At 34.6% G+C, this 18,624-nt stretch overlaps 2 protein-coding genes across 3 annotated transcripts in view; one reads left to right on the forward strand and one right to left on the reverse strand.

Moving 5' to 3' along the window:
• LOC129943132 (uncharacterized) overlaps positions 1 to 18,624 on the forward strand; it is a 444,917-nt gene that overhangs the window by 294,621 nt on the left and 131,672 nt on the right. The gene's annotated exons all lie outside the window — the stretch shown is intronic.
• Positions 276 to 2,637, reverse strand: LOC129943133 (maltase A1-like). Its single transcript, XM_056052384.1, has 6 exons — positions 2,104 to 2,637; positions 1,469 to 2,047; positions 1,302 to 1,409; positions 726 to 1,072; positions 520 to 660; positions 276 to 359 (listed from the first exon to the last, which is right to left on the reverse strand). Exons 1-6 carry the CDS (start codon positions 2,620 to 2,622, stop codon positions 293 to 295), a joined length of 1,761 nt encoding a protein of 586 aa, XP_055908359.1. The 5' UTR covers positions 2,623 to 2,637; the 3' UTR covers positions 276 to 292.

Raw genomic sequence — 18,624 nt, forward strand, 5'->3', positions numbered from 1 at the left:
AACCTAAATGTTAATGTTCAACGGTTTCTCTTCTTAAAACTTCCTATACGTTTGCTTAACTTTTGTTTAATCATATTAATCGTTTTGGTAATCAAGTTTAGGGTATTCATATGATCCCTTTAATGTGTGGAAATTGTTTGATTCTTTCATACAAAAATACAAACATAGTTATAAGTTTTCTTAATAATACAAATTTTATTCAAAAATAGAATTGAATTTAATAACTTCTTATTAAACACGTATCAATTATTATCAATTTTGACAATTATATGATATACTGCACATACCTAAATTATGTTTTGACCAATACCAAGCTTTCATATGGACTTAGTTCTATTCTTCCAGCTTGAATGGTAATTCTAAAAAGAAACGAAAATCAATTAGTTTTCTTTGTTTTCGAATAAATGAATGGTTTTCGTTAAAATCGATTTTAACGTTTTGGAAAATATTCTAATAAGTTTTGATTTTTGAAAGTTTTAATTACATTTTATGAAAAGTCAATATATCTTTTATCCTTACCCTTCACTTTTCGTTGAATACACATTCATAATTGAAGTCTTCATGGTTTCTGGTAAAGTGACATCGAAGTCTCTAATATTGATTGTTGATGCCGAGTTACCAACATTGACTAATAACACCAGTTTTTCCCCATTAAGTGACCTGATACAAAAATTCAAGAATAAAAACATCAATATCCAGGAACAAACAATTTCTTAATGATTTACCTTTCTAGTACAAATATGGAATCACTGAGAGCCTTGAACCTATAGGTTCCATTTTTAAGTAATTTGCTTTGTTTTCGAAGATTGACTAAAGCCTTGTATATATTCAAATGACTTTTTGGTGATTTCCGTTCGTCTTCTACATTTGTGGTTTCATAGGCAGCAGCAAGAGGAAGCCAGGTTTTGGCGGCAGTAGAGAATCCAGCATTTTTACTATTACTCCATTGGAAAGGTGTACGTGAGGGATCTCTAGTGAATTTTTCATAGATTTGTGGATTAGAGTTGCATGCAGCTGGATCTACACTATCAGCCCACGATATCTCACCATCGATCATTCCCAGCTCTTCACCCTAACATAAATGTTAAACATAAAAATGATAAAGATTATTCGATGTAAAATCACGCCTCGAAAAGACGTAAACGCCTACGAACAGAAAGTTCGCTCAATGTGGTAAGTTCGTAAGCTTTAGGTTCGTTGTTCTAGGCTTAAGGTCTGTGATAATTATGGCCTCATGGTATGTTATCTCAGTAACCAAAATAAAATGAACTTTAAGCAATAAACTTCTTCCTGAGGTATACCTGATATGTAATACTTGCTCCAGGAAGCATCATAACCAGCATATTCATAGTATCAGCCAATTCAATTCCATATCGACTTGCTGTTCGTCTTTGATCATGGTTTCCAGTCTAAAAAAAAAACAAATTTGTGAAGCCTTCAAGTACCTTCAAAAACAATAATAACTTACCACCCAATTAGCAGTTCGTCCTGCAGGCATTTTGTCCAACCAAGCGCCAATACTCTTTTCCAAATCTGTCGCTTTCAATCCTTTGTGTAACATTGTTATCAAATTGAAATTAAACGGTAAATGTGCACCCTTTGTAGTGCTATTCCCATACATAGGCATAGTAAACCAAGCTGGTGCGTAAGTTTCAATCAACAGAACTCTCGTATCACCACCGTGAATTCGCTGATAATCGTCCATTACGGTACGCCATTGGTAAACCATGTCAAGGGTTTCGGGTTGATTTTCAGTGTAAATGTGAGTTAAGTAATCATGATCATCCTTATCATTAGTAGTTCCGCTAAGTGGCTCATCTGGATAACGCCCAGAGCTATCGGGTAGAGCCTCAAACAGAACTGGAACGGCGTCAATCCTAAAACCAGCAACACCCATATCCAGCCAGTATCTCAAAACACGTTTCATTTCTTCGACCACTAATGGATTGCGGTAATTTAAATCGGCTTGTTGAACTGCAAATTGATGGAGATAGAATTGTTTTCTTTCATCATTCCATTCCCAGGCGGATCCTCTGAAGGCTTGAATCTACATTACAAAGTGATTATTTTAGTTTTTGGCTAAAATTAAATTATTAAACTCACCCAATTACTTGGAGGGAGTCGTTTGCCTCCGTTTGGATTCTCATAACCATCGTGCCAGACAAAGAAGTCCTCAAAGCCTTTCTCGCGTTTCACTGACTTCTTGAACCATTCATTTTCAGTACTAGCGTGATTTGGGACGAAGTCTAAAATAATTTTGAGCCCAAGATTTTTTGCCTTTGCGATGAGATTTTTCAAATCATCAATTGTTCCGTATTCCGGTTGAATTTCATAAAAACTTGAAATATCATAGCCAAAATCAACCATTGGCGATTTGAAAATTGGAGAAAGCCAAGCTGCCGTTACACCGATTTCTTTAAGGTAATCCAACTTCGAAGTTATTCCATTTATGTCACCAATCCCGTCACCATTCGAGTCCATGAATGACCGAGGATATATTTGGTAAAATTGGGCAGTTTGCCACCAATCCTTTTCTGATTCAACTACATCAGGAGCCTTGCAGGCTAAAACGCTATTTTTCAGCAGCAGCACTGCTATAAGAGTCAAACAAACGGAACCCATGTTTTCAATAAAGTATTAAACTAAAGCAAAGGTTTCCATGTTATTTATATGAATTCTTATATACTTGAGATTAAGTACATAGTCAATATTAAATTTGTTTTACCTTATTCTTATATGGACAAACAATAATCAATAGAGGTGATAAGCTTTGTCAACAGCTGTCAATAGTTTAGTGAAGTGTTTCAAAACATTGAAAGTCTTTGAAAGTAGTATTTAAAATCTTCTTGAGTCTTGTAATACCTTTCGTAATCAGTTATTTTAGATATACCCTTTCTTATGTACATAGGCATAACGTTGAATGGCATTATTTAAAGTGAATTTTAAAAATACGGATTAAAAATAAAATTAAGTGGGGGCAGTTAGTTACAGTGAGATAATTTATGAAAGATTCATGAAAAAAAATAAAAACAAATTGAGCCTGGATTTCAATGCCCGTAAACCCTCTCAAGCAAACGATTCAATATGTTGATTCTTCTTTAATCCTGCACTTTAGTATTCAGATTAATTTAAAGAAAAAAAATCATGAAACAAACAGTTTTACAAAATTTTTAAATTATCGGAAATTATTGTAGTCTGTGAATTCTAGCAAAAATGTAACCGGAACCCCAAATAAGACTTTAACCAAAACAAAATTGAACTATCATTTCAAAAGTTATATCCCTTTTAGTAAAAATACATTTTGTTTTTAAACAACAAGTAAAAAATATTATTCAAACCGCCTTCAAAATAATGGTAACACTATTCAAATTCTGTTATAAGTAACATTCTGTATTCAAGATATTTTTCTGAAAAATAGAAACAGTGTTTTTAACCACAAACGTTTAATAAGATAAAAGTTTCTTGTAAACTAAGCTTTTTCTTTCAAATTGATATTGTTCAAATTTTGAACATACAATGATTAGATGGAAGCAGCAATTTTAAGCATTCAGATTACATAGTAAACAAGACTGATTGATGCTGTTGTCACATGGTTTTCCCTTAAGTCCAATGACTTCACATCTTGTCTTGAAAATCAGGGATATTTCCCTTTAGGTGTGCGAATCGATTAAGTTACTTGCTTCCATTGATTCCATTATTGCTGAGCTTCTTCAATAACCCTGGCAACGTCTTGAATAATTAAGTGATTAATTTATTTTGTAAAGCCGTTCTTCAAAGTGCCTCAAATTACTGAGTGTAACTTAAGAGTGTAAGTGTACATTTTAGGTAGACCCATCTCAAAAGTACCCGTGGCATGATGTTTAGTGCGTCTGACTGTCATGCTAGAGGTCTTAGGTTTGGTCCTTGCCTATACCATCTAAAGTTTTTCTAAAGGGTACTGCCTCTAGCGAAGAATTGACAAATTATCCAAGAGTAATCCTTGTCATGAAAAGTGCGTTCTAAAAAAATTTCTAATAAGCCGTTCGGATTCGGCTTAAAACTGTAGGTCCCTTCCATTCCTGACAACAGTACTTGCACAAAGTAGTGGTTGAAAGATGTTAGTCACTAGGCCCTAGTTCTCAACGGACTATTGCGTCACAAAATTTATTTTTTACATCTCGAGATTTAAGGCAAACGTTCGAGTTTTTAACGTTAGGGCAGACTAAACATCTTCTTTAAAAAGTTTTTTTGAAATGTATCTGTTGCTTCGTTTCATTTATTCCCCATACTTAAAAGATTAATATAGAGAAGACTTTAAAACAGCATTGAATACTGTGTATTTTGCTGACATTGCAATACGTTGATTCGAAAAGAAATTTCTCCATGATGTGTTAAGCAAGCTTTGCAATGAAGAAGATTTCATTGTTACATGGTCATGTTCCAGATTTCTATACCTCCCAGATCTTTTTGTGAGGTTAGGACTTTCTTGGAGGATGAGTCAATCCAATTTTACATAGATGGGTCAAAAACAGAAGAAGGAGTTGGTCTAGGTGTGTACTCTGAACGACTGAAATTAAGTCTCTCATTCCGCCTTCCCAATCATTGTATCGTGTTCCAGGCGGAACTTTTGAAGATAACAGAAGTCTTGGCCTGGCTTAAAGAAAACGTGATATTAACATCTAATATCCGTATTTTCTGTGATAGCCAGGCCGCTATCAAATCTCTGGACTCTGTCTCTACAAACTCTATAACAATCAATAACTGTCGATCATCTTCATCTTCTCTGGCTCGAAAACGCAAGTATTACCTAGGAGAATTCTTCTTTAACGATCTAAACGATTTAAATCATATCGGTATAATCAGCCTCTCACGTGGGCCATTAAACTGGTTTAAGTGTGTCCGTTTCCATCTTGGACCGCCACTATAACCTAACCTACATGGTCATTATAGTCCATGGTTTTGTTGATATTCACATTATTTTACAGCATAAGCATCACAACTTCGATTGTTCTAGAGAACACCACTGTTTTGGACTTGTTTGATAGATAGTCGATTTTTCATCAGTTAAATGTTCAGAGAGAACGACTTAATCATCGCCATACAAAAGTACATTAATTGTCAGATCAGCGATTCGAACACTCTAAAAAAGTAGAGCCTAAAAAGAAACTGTTTAACGCCAGTGTCCGTTTCAAACCAATTTGAGAGTATTCTTACATAGTTTCTTTTGATTGGGCTTAACAATGAATGAACTTTGTTGAAAAACCTATCTGGGAAACCTTGTAAAATAGATCATTTTGATTACAATTTTCGCACTCCTCTCTGGGATCGTTTGTGAAGAAATGGTGACTCGTTAACAAAATTTTTCGAACTCTGATCCGAAATAGTGAAATAAATTCTTCTCTGGTTAGGTTTTTGTTGTATGGACTTCTGAGGTGTGTTGAATGGTGTTTTCGAAGAAAGTTCTCCTCTTGTAGCCAAGAGCTTTTGAGTTCTTCTTGCTCATTAGCCATGGACATTTTACGGATAAGCTGAGATATAAGTGGCAGTTCTTTTAAATACGGATGGTTAGAGGCTTCTTTTGCTGCAGTATCTGCTAGCTCATTTTCTCTTATACCATCGTGTTCTGGTATCAAAGCTAGGGTTATGTTGGTTTGGTCATAGAGGATGCTTCGGATGTAATTAAGACAGTTATTAGTTGCACTTTTGATTCCGGAAAGGATACTTAAGAAGTCAGTGAGTATCAATGTCCTTTCTGCCCAGGTTTTTGCCACGGTCAGTGCTTTCATTATTGCTGTTAGTTCTGCTAGATAGCTGCCAGCCACGTCTGGAAGGAGATCTTGAAAAGTGATGTTTTCTTCGTGGTTCGCTTTGAGCTCGATGACTGCGTATCCATCTGTGTACAAAATTCTCACTGGTTTAATGTTTTCGATCACTTCACGGTGAAGCATAAGAAAGTGTTTATTTGGAGTGTTTTCTTTCTTGTGACTGGAGATGCTGGTGTCGATTGGCAGTAAGTGTCTTTCCTTCGAAAGAGGGACGAATAGTTGAGCTTCAAAGACGTTTCTAAAGGCATACTTCCATGAGCCGAGGAGGCTTAATATATTTTTAAGGGAAGATATTAAATTCTTCCTGTTTTGTATTGGTATTAAATAAATTGCTCTTTTTTGTCCTAGCCTATTAATTGTTTTATAGCCAGCTTCTATTCTGAGAGCTTCAATTGGAGTTGTTTTAAGTGCTGTTCGGTAGCACTCATTTATGGCTATATCAATGCTTTCCAGGTTCTTTTTAAATGTCCACATAAATAGAGTGAGTCCATGCTGGAGCGTTCCTTCAACTAAGGTTTTGGTTATTTTTAGGGCCGTTTCTAGATGTGGACCTTTCCGGCGGAAACATTATCATTCTCAGTGCATTGTTTCGATTCTTAAGTTGGTTGATGGTGGTTTTTATATAAAGATCCCAGTTCAGATTACTATTGAAAGTAACAAGAGGTTGACTGTGGTGTTACGAATCGTAAGAGGAGTATTTGAACATTTTTTTTCAACAAAGCTGAAGCGATTCTGTTTTGCTAGGTGAAACTTTCGCAACGGTTTCTTGTGTCCAAGCATAGATTATGGAATCTTCAGATTTCAAAATTTCGTTTACATTTTATGCATGACCAGAGGCTACCATGAAGATATTTTCTACATTTAGACCGACAAAATCTAGACCGTGTTTTGGTAGTGTAAGCTCTTTAATGAGTGAATCAATGTAAGCATTATAAATATACACAGATAAGGGAGATCGTTGTGGGGTTCCAGTTTTAGCTTTTTTGAAGTAAAGCCGTTGACATCAAGACAACACCTTGTTTATTTAAAACTTCTGTATTGTTCTTAAAAAAGGTATACGCAAGGCCATCTTTTCCAGGGGGCTTTTCATTTTTCGCTTTAAAAAAAAAACAAGATATATTTCGGCAAATGTGATTTCAGAGTCGAGCGAACGATAGAAAAGGTTAAGAATATGATAATTCAAATCCTGATTCAGCACATAATATAGTTCTGAAGTGCATTGATAGATCTTCAGCCGTTACACCAAAAAAATCACCATTTTTGTATTTGATTTAACAATTAGTATGCGTCGTGAGATAGTTATGCGATTCATTTTCGTATATGTCGGACTTTAATCTAAAAAAAAATTGGTTTCATAACTTATTTTTTAAATTCCCATAGAAAGTTATTGTAATGGGTCCGATTTGTCAAATTGAACATTTTGACATTTCTCGACGTTTCAAGGTTCCTAAAGTCGAAATAAAAGTGTTTTAGAAAGATGTTTGTGCATGCTTGTGTACGTACGTACGTTCGAAAGGGCTCTCAAGAAAATTGCGTGGGTGTTTTTTTTTACCATAGCAGTTTAAAAAAAGGTGAACATTTTGGTTAACCCTAAATATCTTACGAACCAAAAACGCTAGAGAATTGAATTAAATAAAATATTGTAACGTGATCTCAAAGAAATATATTTTTTCAAAACTTTGAAATATTGGCTTCAAACTAATTTTATCTTATAAAATATATTGTTTCCAACATTTGATAAAATTTTGGAAAAAACCGAATTGACAGTTTTTTTACGAAAAATTAAAAACCTAAATAAAAATTTAACAAAAGTTGGTATTAATTCGACTCAAATATCTTTTCAAAAATTTGACATATTGGCTTCAAACTAATTTTATCTTATAAGAAATATTGTTTTCAACATTCGATAGAATTTTAAAAAAAATGGAATTGACAGTTTTTTTACAAAAAATAAAACTCTAAAAAAACAATACTAAAACTTGGTAAAAATTGACTTTCGACTCAAATAGCTTTTCAAATATTAAAAATATTGGCTTCAAACTAATTTTATTTTACAGAAAATATTGTTTTCGATATTCAGTAATTTGTATATAAAAATCCAACAGTCCGTTTTTATATAAAAAATAAAATCTACAAAAAATAGTACGCAAATTTGGTAAAATTGATACGAGTACATTATAGACAAACTTTTAAGCAACACAAATCGACAGACGGGATGGACGGGATGGGAAGTTATCAGTGTGGGTCGCATCCCAGCCTTTTTTTCAATTTATTGTCCACTGAGTTGCTTTCTTGCATAATTTTGAATTGTTTCCAATAATTAAATGATGTGGCAGTCCATTTTTATTCACTTTTTTCCAAAAAAATTTTAAAAAAGAATTTCTGTTTTCCAATAAAAAAGTCTACAATTTTCGGTAAGAGGTCTGAGATGTTTAACATAATTCGTTCTTATCTTATAAACATATCTTATTAAATTTCAAATAAATGTTTATTCCAATGCTCTTGCATATTTCATCAGTAAAATTTAAACAAAAAAAAATTGAAAATCATTGACCTTCTTCTTGGAAATTCGAAAATGTTCCCCAAAATGTGCGGAATAGCAAATTTCAAGCACGAATAAACATTTTTACCCAGAAACCTCATTTCCAAGTTGCTAATTTGCTTCGGTTTATTCTTATTAGAATCCTTCTCAATACTCTCAAACATACTCTTCCTCTTATGTTCTATATAAACGAACAAGGACTAAATCAAACTCCTCATCATTTGTAAAAATCACTGTCAATACAAGACGGTACAAAAACCCAATGAGCTTCAGAGCTTATATGTAATATACAAATGTGTATACAAACACGATGTATCTCATCTGTAAATTATTCTGCACGAAGACCTCAATTCCTTGAGGACAAATCAATATATCATCAGAAATGTGCAAAACCTCTAACCCAAACCTAAATAAAACGAGTATAAGAGTTTATGTGAACTTGTTTCACATCTGAAGAAAATTCAAATCTCCGGTGTGGGTTTGAGTTTGGTTTGGTTCGGTTTGGATTTCAGATGAAGATAATTTCCCAAAATTCTACATATTCCTCCTAAACTACACTACACTATCCCTACTCTAGAAACCCCATCCCCAAACTTTCACCAATTTCTATTTATCCTTGAAGATAAATCTTTTCACTAATTTCCGGTTTCATTCAAAATTTCGTCACTATAGGTGAACTACATACATATACACATACATATGTATACCATGTGAAAAGAGATGAATGTGCCGAATGTCCCATCCAAATTGTTTGGTTTTGGTTTTGGATAAAGGTATACAATTTCTGTCTTCGAAAAGTCATGTTCTACGATGTGTGGTCCTTTGGTCAGAGACTTAATTTCATTTCAAAAACCTGTGAAAACAATATCAACAAAAATGAGATTGGTGGGGTTGGGGAAGAATAATAAATTTGAAAAAAAAATTCTCTTGAGACAATTCAATTTTTAGGATTTTTTCCACACAGAAACCTTTCGTCCTTATCCTAATTAGAATATCAAAAAATAAAGGATCTCTTGAGAAATAACAAAAAAAGGGCCAACGTCATCGCGCCGCCATTATCTTTTGCCCTTACTCCGATCCAAATCGCTAGCAAAAACAATTCAGTTTGATTTAAACTTTAATTCCGCCAAGGGACTAGTTCACTCTAAATAAATCACCGTTTTTCAAGATCGCCTTTTTGCAGGACCAGAAAATAAAGGTTATAGGCACGAGTCGTATTACTTAGGTAGTTATGGCCGTATGACTACGTTGGGAAATTCATAAAAATAAATAAAATGGAGGAAAAAAGGATATAGAGGTGGGTACGAAACAAAAACAGAGATTAATCTTTCCATTTTATCACGGAAATAACGGAAGGAGGCGGTTAAAATACCAAAAACAACACACACACAGACACACACACACATACACAAAAAAACGACTGAAGAAGAGCAATATGATAAGGGAATAAACCTATTTCCTAATTTTCTTTTTCTTCTGTTCCTTATTTTCTTTTTATTTTGATATTTTGTTGTTGTAAACTTTAGGGAGTCGTTTTTCTAATGAAAAATACTTTAACCTTCGTTTGGGGGCATAGAGAGTCAGTCATAAAAATGTTGTACCTACGCCATAAAAATTGTGTCGTTCTTCATTTTCGTCTTGTAGTGGTTTTGAGTTTTTGGTGGAATTTAAAAAAGAAATCTATGGCGTGGTGTGACAGCGCGGAGATAGAATTTTAAAGAATTTTAAATTTGATATAGAGTTTAAGTCTTATAACCTATTTTTCATCACTTGGGAAATATAAAAGTGAGCCATGAACTGCGAACGTACTAAGTGAAGGATGTTTTTCATTGGTACCTAGAGAAAAGAGCATATTTTAAAGCGGCAGAGGCATTTTTAGGGTTAGTTATGATGACAGATAAAGATATACACGTATACAAAGGGGTGGTTAATGGTTATGATGGTTGTTGAAATTTCCAACGGATTATCCAACGTGCTCTGCGTTTGGGGATATGGGTGAACTAAAATCTATCTTGTCAAGTAGAATTGTTTAAGCAAAAGCTTGTTACATATTTACATCTCAGCACTTAGAAATTTGACGGAGACAATGATTATTTATTCATTATACCCACGCTCCTATACTTTCAGTAAGCACTTTCTATCTTTTAATTCAAATTAGAGGCTGGGATGCTGGCTTCATTTATAAACTCCCAATGGAGCACCTACTTAGAAACATGCATCTAATAATAAACCGAATTTTTACCAATGCTTTAAACTCAGTAGCATTCTCTAAAACTTTTTATTTCTTCTCTAAACAAATACAAATTGGATGAATTAAATTAATTTGAAGTCAATTTCTTCTATTTTTCAGGAGATATAGAAAACCGAACATCAATTTTTAACAATTTTTTCGTATTTGTTTTTGTAGACTTAATTTTTTTAAGAAAAATCGAAGGTTAGATTTGTATATAAACTTTACTGAATGTTGAAATGGTAAGTGCGTTGGACTGTCATACCAGAGGTTTTGGGTTCGATCTCCGCCTATCCCATCCAAAGTTTTTTTCACGGGTACTGCCTCTTGCGAGGAATTGAAAATTTCTCCAAGAGTTATTTATGTCATGAAAAGTGCTTTCTCAAATTAGCCGTTCGAATTTGGCATAAAAACAGTAGGTCCCGTCCATCCCTGACAACAGTTCTCACACACAGGAATGGTTGAGATTTGTAAGTCACTGGGCCCTGGATCTTTACTGTTGCGCCAACTAATTTATTTTATTAACAAATGTTTTTGTTTTTTTATTAAAAAAAAACATTAAATGGGTTTATTTTTTAAAAATAGATTTTGTTGGTATCAAGTTACAATATATAATATAAAATTGAATTCAAGTCTCTTATGTCTTATTGGTTTGTGACATATTTAGAGTTAACCAAAAATTTCACCTTTTTTTTAAATTGCTGTGGTAAAAAAACAACATACTCATTTTTTTTGCATTATTTTTTGTTAGACAAAATTTATTTGAAGTCCATAGTTCTTGTACTATGGACGACGAAAAAACTTCGCAAACGTATGCACGTACGGGCTTTCGATTCTAGGGACCTTGAAATTTGAAAAATTCGAAAAATTTTACCGATATAATAGCTTCCTAAGGGAAATTAATAACGTTTTACTTTGTCTTTGATGCTAATTGAGTACTAAAGTCCTCTTTCGATCATCTTAAATCACCATGTATAAGACGCTTATCACCCAAGTGGCATAAACCAACTTGGCGTGACTGGTAACACCGCACCTGGCTAGGGACCGAGCAGTATGAAGGCGCACGTTGGTAAAGGCCCTTGTCCGCCCGGACTGTAGCGCCACTATAAGTGAGTAACTTTTCATGATTAGAATTATTCTCGGAAGTTTTGTCAATTTCTTAAAATAGGAATCCTTGCATAGGCAAAGATTGAACCTAAGACTTCTGGCTTGGTAGTTCTACGCAGTAGCCATATCGCCATGGGTAATACGATGAGTTAGAAGAATTAAAATCGCCAACTTCTAAAAATAGTTAACTATAAATAAAACTTTTCAACTAAAACCACCAAAACGTTTTTCAACTGCCAGATAAGCAATAACAATGTCTTTTAAAGTTCAATGCCGAATAAACAATAACGTAAACATCAAAACCCAAATTATATAACTCCCGTGAGTCAAATTCCTTTCAGCTTTCAACAACTTGCTTCTCTTCAACCGTTTTTCGTCTATTTAATCTGTACTCAGGTTGTCACATAAGCGGCTTACTTTTACAGACAAAAAAATGTGTGTTTTTTCTCAAAACAACTTATGGTAAAGGTACACCCGTTGTTACCTTATAATCCAAACATTCCAAAAAGAAACAAAATTCATCCCCTCTTAATATTATTGTACGCATCACTCAACTTACAACGGTGTAGGAGTTACATACTTCATATATGGTATATTAAGCTGCTATGCTATATAACCAAACACATTTCAAACACATCACAATCACAAGACTTGTTATCCTGTGACAAGTAAACAAAGTGTAGACTTTTGCCCTGCCAGTTACGTGTTTCTTTTATTTTTATTTTGTTGACGTTTTTATACATTTTTTTCTTTTACTTTAACTTTCGGAAAAACTTTCCAAAAACAGAAAATTCAAACAAAAAAAATACATGTCAAGTGTTGCCATTAATTCCGCAACTCAAACGTTACACGAGCATCAGAAGTATAAATACACACAGTACACTCCCAGGACGTAGGTACATATACAAATTTCGTTTGACACATTTCCATCGAATAAACTTTTTTGGATCCTTCTTCTCAGCTCTAACTCACGTAATGTAGGATTTTTGTATATATGACGCCGCAATTCAATCCTGCAAAACATACAAACAAAATTTCATACACATTCACTTCACACGTCATGTTTGTAATAAAAATAAAATAAAACAAAATTACTTAAATAAAAAGGAGAGCGACAAATTCTCCTTCACTTCATGCCATAATGTCTAATTTGAAAGCAAACATCTTCCTCAAAAGAAATTAAATAAAATACGAAAAATAAAAAACGAAAATAACTCTAATAAAACAGACAGACTTTTTTAAGGACATGCAAGCATTATATAGGGAACATGAACAGAACATCCTGTCAAGCAAATTGGTGCCGTTTCTCATCATCTATCCTTCAAACAGAATCATACATATGAAGAAGAGTAAATATACAAAAATGCCTTAATGTCGATAATCAGATAACCGAAAATAATGTTTTGAGCATAAAAAGTAAAACAAAATAAAATCAAACACATAAACTCGCACAGATCCTTGTCTCTTTTTACTTTTAGATAAAAACGTCGACCAATTTTTTGATAACGATATAAAACACACGAAATAAAAACACATATTCATATGGAGGTACCTATAGAAATGATAATACAAATGGTTGGACGCCTTCTTCCGTAAGAGTCCTTGGGAGAGATGTAAAACATAAACAACACCCATACATACACCCATACATGCACCTCCACCCCACTCCAGTTGTTCCAAAAAGAATATACAAATCTCGTTACTGATGTACTGATGGCGATGTTGATACTGCTTGATGCTTAAAATATGTACAGGGTGGGTCAAATATGAATTCTCAATACAATGTGGTAATAACTTCGTAGGACATTTGGGTCCAGCGACTACATGTCCTTCTGCTAAAAAATAGTGTTGGGTTTATTTACGTATTATCGTCTTAGCTGGCCTATACCCGTGGCGTGATGGTTAGTGCGTTGGACTGTCATGCCAGTGGTCTTTGGTTCAATCCCTACCTTTGCCATTCAAATTTTTGTCCCAGGTACTGACGCTTGTCAGGAATTGATTTTGCTTTCTCAAGGTCCACTCCATCTCTGACAACATAACTCACACTCAGGAATGGTTGAGAGTTGTAAGTCACTAAGCCCTAGTTCCTAACGAATTTTGGCGCCACCTAATTTATTTTTATATTTCATTTACGTAAATGTACTTTATCCTTCATTATGGTTAAAGCTGAGCAATTTTCGAAGTACCTTAATACTACCGATACGACATCTACAGACTTTCTGCAAAAGCTGGCCTCAAAATATGTTCGACCATAAAGAAAAAAAAGAACATACTTATGTCATCGGAACGGGCTATAGGGCTTCCACCACTCCTATGCATCTTTGTTTACGATTTCTGGAAATGTATTTCAGCCCGCTCCAACTCTTTCCCAGTTCAGCTGACTCCATTTCGTGCGTTCTACTCTAAGTACTTCAAGAATAGTCCACTTGTCTGCCCTCGTGTGTTAACGGCTTTCACTGAATCGCTTGGGCCACCAATCCACTGGCACTTTTTTCTTTGCATAATAGTCTCAATAGGTTCCTGACATTTCCTTGCATGAGGCAATAGTGTCAGTTTTGTGATTTCCCAAGTGCCACAACCCACGCCTATAAAGCAGAACGAAGCTTTGTCTCTAAGCTAAAAAAATTGTTTTTCTGTTATTAGACAGCATTCTGAACACAACCTTTACTTTTTTGATACGGTTGTTGACGTCCAAGTCAATCGCACCACGACTAAATCAATACTACCAAGATATTGTAAATCTTCTAACTATCTAACCAATTTTCCAAAAATATGGACTTCGAGCAATAAGGAAGTTCCAACGCTGACACTTCTAGTTTTTGATGAATGGATTCTTAGCTCTAGTGGTGCTGCTTCTGCATCCTACCTTGTTGTCGTTTGATGGAGATCCATGATCCTAAAAGTCCAGAGTTTTGGTGCGAGTATACAGCCTTGCCACACCTTAGATTTCCAATTTCTCTGACAAACGTGACATTTGCATCCATCATAACGTAGCCTTGATAATCCAGGTACATTATCTGTTAACACTGGTGAACGCATTAAGATCAAGAGCGGAACCCTGCTAATTCAGCTCCGAGTGTGTTTTCAAGGTAGTTTTTTACTCTCTCCAATACCATATTGCTATTATCTTGCCAGTTTTCACACTGCGTGAGAATTTATTTTTTTGGTAGGTTGACAACCGTCCCTTTTTCCAGTCTTCAGGAAAGCTCTGTGTTTCCCAACGCATGATGGTTAGTCCGAATGACTGTCATACCAGTGGTCTTGGGTGTAGAACGACTTTTCGAAATACATTAACAGCAGGTGGCAGCATTAAGATCAAAAGCGGAACCCTGCTAATTTGTCGTCGCCAAATCGTCGTAGTTTGATAACCATCCCCTTTTTAAACTATTCAAAAAAGCTCTCTTTTTCCCAAGATTGCTTATTAAGTGTTTGGAGTAGCTCTGTAGTAATAAGATCAAGTCCCACAGTTTTTTAGTATTTTTATGACGTTAAATGCAATTCTCTCGGATGGATCAACCTTCAGTACCCCATATACGGTGTAAATTCTGCTGCTTTACTATTCCTTGTAAACAAACTACGTTAACAACACGTTGGAATGGAAACAGCTGTATTTTGGTTCCTATAACTTTTCGTAATAGACTGTGGGACACAACGAGTTGACCAGAGTACTTCTGTTCCGATATTTTTGAAAAATTCACAACACTTCAAAGAATTACTTCCACATTTGCTTCAATTCGGGAAGTGCGTTGTATTGCAGCTCAAAGCTCCCCTAGTTCCGAACGCCAGGGACGCAGGAGGTTTAAGTTTAAGTTCATTTAAGTAAATCTGCCAACTTTTTTAATAAGTGCCATACAAAAATTAAAACAGAAGAGTAAATATTATTGATACGAATTTGTTACACAATTTCGACCCACCCTGTATATGTGTAAATAGTAGAAGAAAGTAGTACGCATACCTTATTACCTACCAACCACGCATGAGATCATTCAGAAGGACGACTTTGTGAATTATTTGAACGCAATTTGATGAAGAAATTACAACCAGCTTATGGTCTTCGTCTTGGCTGTTGCCTCGAAGTGAAAATGCCTCCCGAAAATGTGTCAAATAAAAGGGCAAAGGCAAGGCATTATATACGACTTACAACTTACAAGACGAGAAATGTAGAAGAAGAATAAAAAAAACCCTTGCTTTCATATCTTTCCAAGGACTCATTTACGAATCCCATTTATTCGAGCTGTTGTATTTATGGAGTTCTCGCTTCGCTCTTTATTCCATCTTCCATTTCCATCCTTATACCAAAACCCTTTCACAGCCACAGCATCAGGATAGTCTCATATCGCAAAATATAGGTTTTCGGTACTGTAAAAGAGAGATAGATCTGTGCTTTGCACCATCAGGATTAGTCATGGTGATAAGTAGGCGAAGCATTGCAAGGCGACAACTCTCTTAAGACAATGATCCGTTTGAGGGATTTTGTAAGGCGAATCTCATATTTTTTGTTTTTGTTTTTTGCTATTCGTTGTCCCACCCAACCCAAGGATAGAAAGAGAACCCTGTTTGAAGTGTTATTTTGTGCGAGCATCAAGGCTTGATGCTTGTGATGCCTTGGCAACCAGAACATCCTCATAATTGCATCATAAAACTAAGAAATATAGAATAAAATAGGTACAAGTCGAGTATAGTGAAATAAAATGAGGAAAGAGATGTTCTCAAATTCTATTTAAAGACTTAAGGTAGGTATTCGAGAATTTGTATAAGTGGTGCAGAAGAACAAGAAAAGTGGTTTGAAGGATAACTAACTAGAAGGGCTCATTTTAATAGTCGACCTTGATGTTGGTTTTTAATGACACATTTTGTACTATTGATTAAGCTATACCTACCTACCTAGCTATGTATATATATAAACCTGACCCGTTTAAGGCTTCAATGTAGAAAAGGTATATCAAGGATTAGTTTGAGTTCGTAGCTGTGTTCATTTGTACAAAATAAGTCAACGTGGATTTTCGCAGGTGGAAGTCGTTAAATTTTGCAATTTTCATTTCAGTTATATGGCCACACCGAGTATCTATTAAATTTAATTAAAAATAGAATTTCTTTTGTAGGTCGTTGGGTCAAATTAAGATTTCGTCTGCTTCAGATTAGAAAAATAAAATTGAAATAGAGTTTAGAATAAACCAAAAAAGTGTTTTTAACAAGAAGGATAATCTTATTCGTGAGAAAAAATACTTTTGGCAGGTTTTGTGATAAAGCAAAAGGAAGACAAACTGCAAGTATTTTTAGGACATTAAAATAAATCAATAGTTTAAGAGTCTTAAAGTCCAAGAGTCCCAAACAAAAATTGTGTATTGAAATTTGAAATTACTTAAATTAGTAGTTTTTGGGTTTTGTTTATCAAAGATTTTTTTAGCCATCATTGTCAAATTGGAATTTTTTCAAGACTTCAAATTCTGTTCTGTTGTTTGGGAGCATTCATACGTGCATTGGGCCTCAAGAAAAAAAGAACAAGTAAAGGGTTTTAATTATGAAATTGAATAAAACAAGTTGTATATAAGATATTAATTTGAGAGCCCTCTTAATGACACTATGTTTGAAATTAAATGCAACACCGTTACCTGTTGATACCAATTATCTTTCCTATTCAGGCCACAAGGAGTTGTAGATCATCGATCTCTAGCGATCTTCATTGATGGTGATATCATGGAGAGGCTGCCAAAAATCCACACCCAACAGTTACGTTGTTTGGGTGCATTGGCACGTCCGGAATCTTGCGTGGATCATCGTTGTCGTTGTTGTTGTCGTCCCAACTCCGACTTATTCACGTAACCATTCATACAAAAAGGACCTTATAGCTGAAGATCATTTTGCGAGACAAAAATTTGGAACCGACTTCCAACTGTTTCAAAATTCAATCAGCGGACCAACGATTCTATGGTACTGTGTCGGTTGGTTTCAGCTGCTGGGTCACTTATATTTGGTTGGCGCAGGTCCAAATCTCAACTAAAAATTACTTTGACAGAAAAAAAGAAACCATATGGCCGAAATCAGCATTCAAAACCACTCTGTCCCTATTAGAAAACCCTTTACTTACAGATAATAGCAAAGAAATATATGCAGAAATAAGTTTTACTGGAATTCAAATCGATTTTGGAGAGAATAAACATTTTGGTATAAATACATTTAGAAAAAATTATGCTGTGAACTTTAATTTTTATTAATGCTAAGAAGAAAAACATTTTTGACATTATACAGGGTCTAGTGGCAGATCTATGTTTTTAAATACTATTATTTTAAAGGGTAATAAACAGTGTGGAGCGGTGGGAAATTGCTTTGGCTATAAACACTCCACTTTCAGGGCCCAGTCGATTTTAAAGGACTCACGAAAACTCTGAAGTAGTTGAAGAGAGTTTACGTGATATTCCACGATCTTTGATACTTTCAAGAGTGATTATTCATGAAATTAAAAAAAGGATTTAAAGTTCCATCCATTCAACATTCAAATCGTTCAAAAAAAGTAATTTTGATTCACGGAAAAATTTTTGTAAGACGTTGCTAAGGCATTTTCGTACTGTGAATGCCATTTTTTTGAGCGACAAGGCTTTTTTTATTTGAACAGGCACGTTAATATACAAATATGCAGTTACTGGGCTCCAAGAACCTCCACTGAAACACCAAAAGCCATGGCATTGGAAACTGTTTGGTTTGTCTTATTAACGCATAGACTAATTGAACCATTTTTTACGAGGATGCTTAAGGCAAGGCAACAAATGTCAATAGTGACAATTGCCGACGAATGATAACGGATTTATTTTTTCTGGACATGCAAGGTGCATAGATAAAAGAATCCTGAACTACACACCCAGCTAGAGATTCCATGAATTTGCTTTGGAAAGATTTCCCTTAAAAACTTATCAGTCGCTTTGGGGACATTTCGTGGCTACCGA

Source organism: Eupeodes corollae, chromosome 1, assembly GCF_945859685.1.
Source record: "Eupeodes corollae chromosome 1, idEupCoro1.1, whole genome shotgun sequence".
NCBI lineage: Eukaryota > Metazoa > Arthropoda > Insecta > Diptera > Syrphidae > Eupeodes > Eupeodes corollae.